The 13,069-nt window shown below is 38.6% G+C and overlaps 1 protein-coding gene across 2 annotated transcripts in view; it reads right to left on the reverse strand.

Moving 5' to 3' along the window:
* LOC132905209 (guanine nucleotide-releasing factor 2) overlaps positions 1–12,404 on the reverse strand; it is a 51,895-nt gene extending 39,491 nt beyond the window's left edge. For both annotated transcript variants that reach the window (XM_060956279.1, XM_060956278.1), the window contains exons 1-2: positions 12,331–12,404; positions 4,697–5,238 (exon numbers count right to left, since the gene is read on the reverse strand). In XM_060956279.1, coding sequence (XP_060812262.1) covers positions 4,697–4,880 — 184 coding nt within the window. In that variant the 5' untranslated portion in view covers positions 4,881–5,238; positions 12,331–12,404. The remainder of the gene's footprint in view (positions 1–4,696; positions 5,239–12,330) is intronic.
* Between the last annotated feature and the right edge of the window lie 665 nt (positions 12,405–13,069).

The following is a 13,069-nucleotide window of genomic DNA, read 5'->3' on the forward strand; positions in this document are numbered from 1 at the left end:
TTGAGAATACAGAACGTGTAAAACGTACAGAATAGGTGAAAGGAGTAGGTATTGGCGTGTTCAGTGTAATGCATAGAATGGCATTACGATTAGAGGTAAGTAGAGAGCATCGGCGAAGTTCTTTTTAAATGAAACTCTGGTTAAAATATGTATATAATAAGAAATTTAAGGAAAGGATGTGGATGTAGATCGAGCGTAGCAATATAAGATGCAGTAAATTCTTATAAATAAAGGAAAATTGGTATGTCGATTGGTTCCCAAGTGTGTTATTGCGCGTTATATCGCAAACTTAATTAACGTTCAAACTTGTCGATTCTGTCTGAAATTCTGAGAAATACTAATTTTTCAACGCTCTGTGCGTACGCATCATTTAAGAAGGCTAAAAATTTAACAAGTTTGGTCATCTTTCTCGAGTAAATTTTCATCGCGTATTACTTAAACTAACTTGTTGTAAGTGTTACAACAACGAGAAGAAATTACTTTGAGATGGAGAAGTATTTCGCGAACGACTTGTTCGCTGTTCCACCTTCTATATATTATATACGTGTGTACATAGATTCAGATAGTTCATAGGCAAAAGCAAACAGCCTCGCGACCCTACCCTACGTACGACCTGTCGTCGAAGCTGTCCCCCTGGCACGTTACCGAATCCCCCGAAACCACGCGGAGAACCGTAAGCGTAGGCTTTGCCAAACAGCGATACGTATTCTCCTCTTCTGGCTGGAAAGTTATCGGTGCGTTGACGTTGAACTCTTTCCTCGCGAAAAGCGAATTTCTTGTAATTTTTGACTGCCGAGGAGAAAGCGACGTAAAGAGTTACGCCGATCCGTGTGTCTTGAGATTTACTGGCCAAACTTGCCGAATAAGTATACGGCCACGGCCGCGGCGTGTCGTTCTAACGACAACGTCAAGTTTGCCTTTACCGCGAAACACAATGTACGTTAAACGATTAAACGGTCGACTACTTTCTCCGTACTGCGCGTGCCAATGGCGAGATTCGATTGTTCGCTTGTCAACAGCCTGCGCCATTGTTCTCCGTCTGCGAACGGTATCGTATTCGTCGCGTTCGTTTCGTTGGACAATTTCGTCATATGGATCATACGTTGTTTACGTAGTTTCTATTTATCGTTGATAAGAAGTTTTTATACTTCAAATTATCGATCTTTGCTTTATATGGGAATTAAATACAGAGTACGATATAATAATTGTCAACGAACGAAATTGTATAATAATTTATTGCCTTGACATATACCAACTACAGCCAGTTTTTAAACATATCTCTTGAATAAAATATGGAATCATTGGATAAAGCAAGATATTACATAGCAAATCAGTGTATGTTGACATATATCTAATGTATAACCTATATGTAAGGGAAAGATACAGGTAGGAGATAGACAAGGGAAAGAAAATAGATATGGTAGTAAGAAGAAAGTATTTAAAAAGAGAAAAAGAAGTAAAAGTAAGGACAGTAAATGTTCATTGAAAGAGACTTATATGGCGAAGCTGAATATGTGACGGCTTGTTGCCAAAGTACTAGTTCCGAAGCTTTCGTCGATCGAGGATCGAGGATCGATTACTAGAAGGGGAGAACGAGCTAGCCTGGAGCAAAAGTGATTGAAAACTCTGGCCAAGAGGACTCTTCTATAACGTCTTGATCAAAGCAGGCAGTGGTTTACACCCTGCGGGGCGGCGTGTAGGGCTACCCTCGTAAAACAAGCTTGCTTTCCTGCGATTCTGCTTGATGCGTTAAATGCTCGTGTAGAGGAAAAACGTATGATTCGTAACGACGTGAGCAAGAAAATACCGTCGAACGAAACAAGTTTACTCGGCCTGGATTAGAAGCTGAACTAGAGGATGAAGCGGAGAAATGAAAGAGGCCGATTTTTCGATCGAATCTACCTATGCCCTGTTTCCAAGCTGATTCGTTGTTATCTCGTTTAAATTACTTTTATATTGAAATTTCGTAATCCTGTAATTTGGAATCTTTCTCATTATATATTGTACGGTAAACGTTTTACGACAATGGTGAATCCATTATTAACGAAGGAATCGAAGCGACGACGATATCTCTCACATCCAGCGAAATATCGATTAAATATTTCGATATTGTAATAAATGTTTTCATCGTTCAAATAAATGCTTGTAGGGTTCTCTTTATTTTACAAGATGAAACCACCATTTTTGTATATTCAGAATCGCAAGATCGAACGTTTGAAGAAGAGAGAAAAAGACGGACAACAAGCATAGGTTTAAAAGCATGCACAAACGAATATTTTCATTAGCCTTGTCGAATCGTTTATTTGCTTAATTATCTTTTATAGCGAATAATTATTTTATGTAGCCCCGTTAAAAGGAAACAAAGCCTTCTTCCAAAACGTCCACGATTAGTATTTGAAGTAGAAAATGCCTACTCGTGAGAGTGTTGGTTGCAACGAGTCGCATGAATGCGGATTACACGGCGACGCCGTGTCGGCAGGATCGTTTCTTTCTCTAGGAAAGTAGATTCGTTTCAGAAGAGACAGAGGATAAGCTTGAATATAGGAAAAGCGTCTTGATAAACCCATATTCCGCGCTCTTATTACCTACGAATATGTACAAACTAATACTAAACTAATTCGACGTAAAATTATTTACTATTAAAAATACAAATAGTACGTATAATCTTTTATCATGATAAACCGTAGCGTGTCCTGTAATAATAATTTTATCCAATATCCTCATGTTATTTGTTCTTTTTGTTTATGGCATTTTTCAATTTCTATTTTGAGAATTGCAGTAACTGAAAAAGAAACGACTCGAAGCAGTATCTATCGATACTATTTTTGCAGAATCTGCTGCGTTCGTGTACTTGCGTGTACGTAAATGAAAAGCGCGAGATGAAGCGTATAGTATTGTATTGTATTAATCGCTTCTTATTCAGATAGTAAACTAATCGTAGGTAACGTTTACGGGAAAGTGAAAATAGAGATGTAAGAAGAAATAAGAATGGATCTAAGAATAGGCTGGGCAATTTCAAAATGTTTGATTATATTTCAGATATCTGGCCATGTTGAAAGCATGATATCCACGCGTTCATTTCAGACATTTCTTTGGACAATCGACGTTTCGCCTGTACCAACTTAATTCGAACTTGCAATTCATCCTATTCAAATCTCGCAGTACACGCCCGTTCGCGCATCGAATCCGCTTAAACAGTGCGTGACCCGCAAATAATCGCATCGCGTTCCGCCGGCTTTCAAAATCAACTACGGTCAGTTCGGTTTAATTTTCGGCTGGGCATCGGCAAACTTTATCATTGCATTAATTACCGCGCGTCGTGGCTCGTGTTTATTAATGTTGCACCCTCTCGTGCGTATTTGTTTACAGGCAGCAGTAAACGTTGCGGTTCGCATAATAATCCGCGTATCGCGTATTTATGAACGAATCCGTGCAAGTTTCACCGTTTCCACGAAAGGACGATGTTTCACGATATTTCACGATATTTTACGATATTTTACGATATTTCACGATATTTCACGATATTTCCCGCAGGAGAACGGTATTCACGGAATCTGACTTCTAGGTGACGATAATAGGTCAAGTTTGAAAATCGCATGGTCTAATCGTATGCCGCGAACTAGACAATTCTCCATACATTCGTGTAAAATTAAAAGAATTCTAGTCTTATCTTTGTCTCCCATGTACTCCACTTTTGCACACTTTATACAGGGAAATTTCCGTAATTTTCAAAGCGACCTTGTTGCATCTCGATCGAAAGATACACTTAAAAGTCTTAAAAGTCAAGGATCAGCCGTCAGCCCGTTAAACGTCGAGCAAACGCGAAACGTTCTGTTTACATGTTCGTACCGAGTTTAAAATCACGTTGTACGAAAATGGTTTCTCAATGGTAGAAAGCGGGCCGCGAGAACGCAGCAATTTGTAGCGCACCGCTAGCCCAGGGGGAAATCACTGGCTGTGTATACCTTATGCACGTAGCCGTAGGGGATGGAGCACGATGGTGTACAGTACATCGGTGTATACACCGTACACCCCGGACCGCGGAGGCGTTAATAGCTGAAGGTGGCTACCGACAGTGCTTAATATGATTGACAGCAGGACCGTGGCTATGGCATATTTAGTGCGGCCAAACCCGCTTCTATAACGCGGTTATCTCAAGTTTAATTACTCTAACAGATATTCCGGAAACGTCGATAGCGCTTGACCGGTGAATATTCCGCGAAGAATGCATCCTGTTGAATTTAATTGTCCTCGATGACGCGACGGTACAACGGTACGCGGTACAACGGCAAGGGTCGCCTTTGACCTGAACAAAATTAGATAGCGCGATAGACAGTACAGATAGAAGTATACGAATGCAAGTCTTTCGATGTAAATGAAAATTCTTCTGAATCGTAAGCGCACGAAAAACTATGCACGATACGGTGCAACTAAAGCAGGGTAAACTTGAACGTGATCTTGAACGTAATATCGAACGTGATCTTAAACGTAATTCGAGCGTATTCGACGAAGACGGGAAACCGGGTCTTTAAGCAGAACCGCATGACTAAATTTCCTCGAGCAACAAAGTAATCACGACAACGGGAAATGTTCTCTCTTGACTGCGATCAGGGTTCTTTTAAACATTCGACTCGTTCGGCCAACCACGACACGGGATATATCATGCCCTTAACCTGAATTTCTTTTTTCCAATTACCTTTCAAGCTGCAGGTCGATATGGAACCGGAAAGGGTCTTGGCGTGATTGGTCACGGCCAACAGCAGAGGCGTGGCAGTGATGAAGCTCTTCGACTTCGGTACGAACCCCTTCTGCACCGCATAGCTACGTGTGCGTCGCCGGAAGATCGGCGAGTCGAGGAAGCTGTCGTCGTACTGTGGCATTTTAAGAAGCTATTCCACTACGAACCACGATGGATCCTCGTAACACGGATCACAATCGGTGTTCATTGTTCCACTGGGTTTTTCGAGCACAATCCTTTTTCTCATATTGTACCAACGATAAAGCACATTGCACAATTTGACGGGTAACGGGATCGAGTTATCAGCGGATTGGAAATTCGTTGATCGTAGTTGGTCCTTCTTGAAATTGCTGTTTACACAGATTCTTTATTTACCACTGCCGCTATTAATATTTGAGCATTTGTCTTTGCGTAAACAAAGGAAGAACGTTTCATTGATTTCAACGACGATTTATTAATTTTTCGTTGGAACGAAAGCGTTAAGAGCTAATCACCGCTAGCTATAAGAATGAGTTGCTTGATAACGACGCAATGGTAAAAGCGATAAAGCGAGGCAGCACCGCGATAAATATACCAAGTAGTACGCGAAGAATATATATCGTAGACGCAGGCTGACGGTTCTTTTTTTATTTCTCATTCCATCGCTCATTCTATCTCATTTTTTATATCTCATTCTATCGATTTAACGCAAAAACAGCTCGATGATCTGTTCTTTCAACAGACGCATACATACGGTAGAGAACGGTAGTACCGGACTATAGTTATCGATGATCACTATCGTACAACAGCAACGTTTCTTAAGCTTATTAAGAAACACACGTATGTAATTATACACGCATGATCTCACGAATAGTAGGTATATTTAGCAAGTGACTACAAGTTCATGCTGTATACCGTGTAAACAGATAACACCGGGCGACGATACACCGTTTCTTGAACTTTAATTCTACGCTGACAACGAGTGGCGGATAATTTATAATTTATAATTGACGATAAGCGATATAATTTTAAGATATGGTCGTGCTTGAAGAAATGCGATTATTTAGGATTTAGAGTAATTCGCACAACGGTTAATAGGAAATTTCCAAGCTCGCTCTATGGTATATATGTGAAAATAGGAAACGAACGAATTTTGAAATCTTCTATTTTGAAATATTTTATTTCATAATTTTAGCATGCTTCGTCCTATTTTATCATTTTATCGTGCAAGTAAATCAATGTAAATTTTAGATGTGCGTAGTTTAGAGTAAAACGTTCGAACGGAGATTTCACTGTGCTTCGTGAAATGATCGTTGTACGATACAGCTAGAAAAGCTGAAATATTTAAATCGAGCCGCACCGATGACAGTATCGCGCCTAAATATGCGTACTATGTTACATTTAGATGTCTCGAGTATGTATATATGTACTGTAGCAAAGTGGAGTATGTACCGAGGCACATTCGAATTCCAGGATGTCTATTTTAACGCGACGGATGTTCCGTTACGATTTCTTACCGCGCTTCCTAGTTTTTCATGCAACCTCGTAGATACGCTAATACGATATTACCGTTTCCTCTATACTATCATCGTGTGAATGCAATAATAGAAAATTCAATGGTACAACGCCTGCTACTACTGACAACATCAAATTATTTCCAGCGATCCATCGATGAAACAACACGAAATGATACGTATGTATAATTAGTTTTATAATATATTTACTTGATTCAACATTCGTGTTGGGAAAAGACGAAAGCCGAGACAAGTTCTGGTGTAAAGCGAATGTCCTTAATGTCCTAGGAAATGTTTCAACGGCAAAGAAATGAAAGATTAAATACCGTGTTGAATGTAATTATGCTACGCGATAAGAGCATTGGGTTTTGTAATTTGCAGAAAGTATCGATGCTCTTTTCTTCTTTTTTTTTTTTCTTTCTATTTTTTCCTTTTTCCAGGCCGAGCAGATCGATGTACCCGTGTTGCCTGATAAGCTGTGAAATATAACCCACGACTCGTTTAAATTCTATAACAATAGTAGGAAACGTTTGAATCTGCTACGTTAATACAAGAAGATGCCTTACAAACACCAGGGAAGATAGAGATATTTAGCATAAAAATCTGCCAACGTAAAACAAAGTTCTAAATTTCTAATTACTTTGCAATTTCAAACAGAACTTATCTTTCCAATTCTTTAGTCACCTTCAAAAATCAATAAGAACTCAAATTCTAACTAAACAAGTCGAAAATCTTCCGATAAAGTGGTAAAATATTTCATCGTAAGGTTAAAAAAAAATCATGAACATGACGATATATTGATTATGAAGCTTGATCAAACTGGATCGAGTTTAATGGAGTTACTGATTGATAAAAATGCATCGATCGAGAGCCGCGCTATACGTAATACGTGGTACGTATAACGTGAAGCGGCGAGATACTTGAAGGTTCCGTCAGTTTTCACGACAAACGATCCGCGGTTGGTGGAGCGGCAAGTCGACCTTTTCTCCACCTTCGACCGCCCTGATCGCGATTCCGCCATCGCTTTTTACTGCTTTCCGAACGACTACGATTCGATACAAGACCAGGAGGTCGATCGTGTAACGTAACTAGTTCCACGCTGGACTGAACACAAGGACCAAGTTTTTCTGGCTTACTTGCTCTCGTTAAATTATCGAGTTTTCTGGCCAAATTTATACATACGAGGCAACGACTTCAAACCTTTGTCCAAGAAATGAAACGTGGCTGCCTCGTTAGGCAACCTATTGGTGAAATAAGGGTGAAACGAACCGTAAAAAGAAAAAAAGATGGGTGATACAGTGGATATATGTATGAATAGTTATAAGCTGGATAATGCAAAGAGAAAAAGAGATAGGGTGTCTGAAAGATACTGGCGGGATGAAACAGAAAATAGGATGAAACATGTAGAAAACAGTGAATAAGACGCGCACATATTCAACTAGAGAGGAAATATTTTATTTATTGATACGTATGTATGTAAGTATAGTGCTATATCTCAATGTTTGGAAACACACAGATTTTTCTATTATTAACTTTCTATTATTAACAGGTATGCCGACGATAATTTTCACGTTTCTGGTGCTGTTAATAACGCGACTGAATGAAAAACTGATCACAGTAACGAAACAGTGCCAAATCTTGGAAGATTAAGCTTATCGAAAATGAAGTTTGGTAAAATAGGATATTCTTTCGAGAATTAGTATCATATTTTCACGGATGGGCGAACATTTCTTCGAGTTAACTCCGGTTAAATTAACCGCTTGGTATGCACAGGTGATATATCACGAAACACTCTAGATCAGCCTAAAACTTACTTATTTATTTAATTCTTTATTTGTAGCATGTTTTGTGTTTAGGATTGGTCGAAAACTGATTTTTACCCTCAATATTCGTAACTGAAAGCACATAAAATGTCTCACATATCTAATATATGTATGTTTATAACTGCGATTTCGGATAAAGGAAAGAGAAAAAGAGAAAGATTTATTTCTAAAAATACAACGTATTTTGTTTTAACGGTTTTAGCGGTTAATCCCGTCGATAAAAAGGTACTACTAAAGAGATATGCAAAATATCTCGTCTATAAATGTAAGAAGGCTGAATCTGTATCGAAAGTGTTAAAGTAGTGTCACCTGTAAACGTGAACGTTTATAAAAACGTCTGAAGCGCGATAGAACGACGATCAACGATCCTCTCTTAGCAGTACGTTGTCAAATAACGATAAATTAGCCGACTTTGGTAAAGTACCAACGTGCTAACCTAACCCCAAGAACAATCTTGACAACAAACCGGTGCAATTATTTAGCATACTCTTCGACAGCCTTGTAATTATGCAGAGCCGCGGGAATTTCGCGACCGAGCGAAATTTCCTGATCAATAATAATCGTAATTAGCAACGATGAACTTGCGACCCAGTTACACTCGGCTTCCTGTCACGCCTAAGGTTTTGCATTATTTTTCGAGTTGGGCGATCCATTGACGTAATTCGCGCGATTTTCTCTTGCGTTTGACGTGGAGCGTCAAGGTCGATAGGACTTTTAGCGTGGAAACGATAAGAGGAGACGGGACGAAACGAAACGGATTTGTCAACGTTAATGCTAGCCAGCGAACGAAAAATAAAATCGGGCGAATCGAGCATAAAACTTTATCATCGTGGACTGGTTTTTTATTTCCTTCCATCTGCTCCTAGTGTTTTTGTTTCTCCTCTGATCTTTCTTTAATCCGTTTACGCCCGATTAATTCAGCTAAATTTTATTCTTTCTAATTAAATTCCATTGGATTGCACGATTAAGACACGGCCAATGACAGAATATTTAAATGCCACTAACGACATACAACTTCCATATTGCATATAGAATCTATTAGTTATATAATAATTAAATAGTTTGAGTCTGCCGTTGATACGCTTATTTCGTTTCATCCGTTAATCATCTTTGTCGCAATTTTGAAATATTAAATTATCTCGGCTGGAAAAAATGTTTCTCTTTAATTCATTATTTCGTCGGTTTACCTTGCAAATGAACGCATTATTACCAAAGTTTCCAAGTGGATTGCCGTTTAATTGTTCAAAGAATGAAAAGTAATCGCTTCGATGTCGCTTATCGTCATCATCTTTGACCGCAGAACGTCGTTCACACGGATTAAAACGCATATCGGTCGCTGCGCCGGCTCCTATTCAGCTAACTAATCGGGCCTTGATCGTTTATTACGCAGCATCTATGCGCCGTTTGCTCCAGATCGTCCGACGTGTCGCGATCTAGGTCGTCAAGAGCATCGCGTAGATCTTTTAATCGTCACTTTGCGGAAAAACACGCTCGATCTCAGCGAAACGAAACGAAATGAAAAGAAACGAAACGGGTGGAGGGAACGTCCGAAGAAGAGAGCTGAACATACGTATTTGGCAAATATCGTGCCGATTCGACGATGTCGGTTGATCGGAACGTTGCTTACGCGAATCCGTAAATTACGTACGACCGTTTCAGTTTGATTATGTACGTGTCGCGACATTTTCGCGAGCGAGCTCCAACGTAAGCGAGATCTTCGCGCGTTAAAAATCTGTGTGACGCGACGTCGAATTGACTCGAACCGCTCGAATTGTAAATGCCGACAATGAGTAAACGACGGTGTATAAATTCGAGAATTAACGATTAAGTATTTCGATAGGAAGACCTGCGAAATGTCCAATCTCTTCAAGGGCAAATTTATCAAGTACCATAAAGAAACAATTAGTTTTAACTTTTCACTTATTGGATATTAAAACGCATGTATAAATCTTATTAAACGAGACGGACAATATTATTTTAAATGATCGAGAATTATATTTATCACCGTTTTGTAACTATAATGTAATATAGAACATTCGCTCTGTTTAATCGTTCAGTAGGATAATTTGAATTTTATATTTTATATTATATAATGTCTTTCGCGCTTTTTTCAAAAAGTTTCGTTTCGAGGAGCATCGATGATTCCTATTATTTATTTAAATAAATTTAAATAGTAAGAAAAGCTTGATGGAACGATTGTGAATGAACGAAATGAAATAAGCCGTGATTGTATTAAAATATAGTCTCGATTACTTGCGGAACCCGAACGAAGAAAAACAATCGAGATTAACTATTAAACATAAAACGGAATTTTCGTCCAAGTATTTGATTAAAAACATATTTTACGCGGCTCTATGTTACATATACATTCTTCTTGCGTATTTTTTCTTTCTCGCTATTCTGATCATGAGATCACTTAACCGTTCAATGGATTTCCACGTTTTCGTTGAAACGTTGTTGTTCTTTTCAGTGAAACGTGTACACACACGAACCATATGCAATACTAGCAATTTATGTGATAATCTCTCTCCATATAGTATAATTAGAAAAATGATATCAGCCTTATCTATGCTTTTCGTTTTACTCGGCAACTTGTACGAATTTCTTTATCTTCCCTAAAAAAGAATCATTATAAATAAATCTTACGATCCATTCACAAGCAACATCACCAAAGTCCCATGCCACTTTCATTCATCGCATTTCATTCATAGATCAACTTGAAACACCGCCGTTATTTATCTTGAAAACAGGTGTTGCACGAACGAGTGAATAACGAGTAAAACCGAACCTCCGATGGAACAAATTAACATTAGTTGTTACTGCGACACACTTTTACGTTTAAATATAAACGTTACTTGCATTGAGAATTTCGTTTTCAAACACCAAAAGTAAATTCTCAATTTTCTTCGTCGTACATTCGTTTCGAATTAATGAAAAATTTTAAAGAAAATCCACTTTACACCAACTTAGTAAAAATGATTTCTAGGTGAAGAAGAAGGAACGTCGAGCAATTGTTGACAGAGGAATTATCCTAGCTAGAGCTTCCAAGTCGTCGATCGTGACGTGATTCGCGATTGTTCGTGGAAAAGAATCGAGAGCTTTACTTTCGACGGCTAAATCGATACACGCTGTTCTCGAGTTTTGAAATCGTCACGAAAAAAATCGGAAATCGCCACGAAGCGGTACAACCGAGAAACCGTGCTTTTCGCGTAACTCCAGATACCGTCCTAAAATCCTCGATCGATCAGCAAAGATTATTAACAAGATCTATAAAAGATATATTAATATTTACTAGAATCTGCAGGTTTTTACGTAGGTATTTAATATTCACCAGGACGAAAGGCTATGAGAAGATTAATAAAAGAAATGTTACTTGTTATACGACCCGATGTAGATTGTTCATTTCTAGTTAGAAACTCATCGATGGATTTATTACTCGACGAAGCTCCGTTTTGCTGGAAGATCGCGGAACAACTAAAGATTCGCTCTCGGGAAGCTTTGCCTCTGATGTAACGCGATACATCTATACTACACACCATCAACCATGGAACTTGGATCAACGCAATGTGAATAGTGAAAAACTGATGTACTTATCGTGGAGATTAGTACCGCAATTTTACAGATCCGCCATTTATTTCTTAATAAGCTAATCTGAGATATGAAAAGCTTTAGCATAGCGAATAATTGAAAAACGTTGCTCTCAACCGTATTCGATTTAAACTCGTGGTAAACTCGTCGCGCTCGTATTGAATTTGCGAATCTTCCCCTAATCCTCATATTGCAAAACTTTGTTAAACCGCTGATCATTGCTGCGCTAGATGTATCGTCGTCTCTGTCTTCGAATACAAATTAATCTATTAATCTTTACACTGCGGCGAATCCTTCAAAGCTTTTAACGATAAACAGTAGTAGATGACAGTGGACGATGTTTTATGTTTTAGTAAGAAATCTTTTAGCCCATAAAGTTTAAAATTGACAAAGATAAGGTAATTTCGATCAAATCGCTTCATTTTCGTTCTTGCAAACGTTGTACATGTAACACAATGTATTTTTAATAGGACTTTGATGTTGCATTAAGAGGCGAAAAGATTCCTAAATGAATTATGTTTGTGATATTGGCGATTAGTATAACGATTGGCCGATTATCTTTTCTATCAACGAATTAAAGATGAGGAATTTTTACGTCCAGTGAATAACTGAATAACCGAATCCATCTTGTCAGTCGTGGGAACGGAAAGTTGATCTAAATTTCATACGAGTCTTGATATTGATTTACCTTGATTTCTATCATTTTTCAAACTGTAAATCTACCAAGTTTTGGCAAGATAACACGAATCTTCCTATATTTAATGCACCACGTTTTATCCACTTTCCGTACGATCGTAGAAAAGGTAAGAATCGATCCACTTCACCACGGCAAATATATATCCACTAAAAAACTAATCACTCGTTAGAGACACTCTGCATCTATCTTGAACACGGATTGTTGCTCGCGTCGATTCATCTTCCATAAATTTCCTCATTGTGTATTTTCTGGAAGATTAGAATCTTTACTTTCGAAGTAATAGACCATACACTTTCTCCAAAGCGCGAACAATTACATAAAACCGATATACCTACGTAAAACGGATTCGCCACGTTTGTTACAACCAAGTTTCTATACCAGCTTCTAGATTTGTTTAACGCAACTGATTTTCACAACGGTAATCCATCTTCTACGATTAACGCAATCAACGATCGAGAACTTTTACCTTCGGCTCTATATTAACCTTAGGCAAACGTAAGTCAGTCTGAAACGAATTTTCACATCGACCCAACACGATTCTCCAATCTGTGCACCGTAGCATTCCCGAGTTTTCACCGTGCGCTGACGCGATCGATCGCAGAAAACCGATCCGAATCGATCAATCCGCTGAAATTCGTCAGGATCTTGAAAATCTCACCGAAAAACTTCACTGACTGTTCCCGAACGTCGTCGTTTCGTTGTGTTCGACGTTTAAACGAGTGCGTTAGAG

This window comes from Bombus pascuorum, chromosome 3 (genome assembly GCF_905332965.1).
Source record: "Bombus pascuorum chromosome 3, iyBomPasc1.1, whole genome shotgun sequence".
Classification (NCBI taxonomy): domain Eukaryota; kingdom Metazoa; phylum Arthropoda; class Insecta; order Hymenoptera; family Apidae; genus Bombus; species Bombus pascuorum.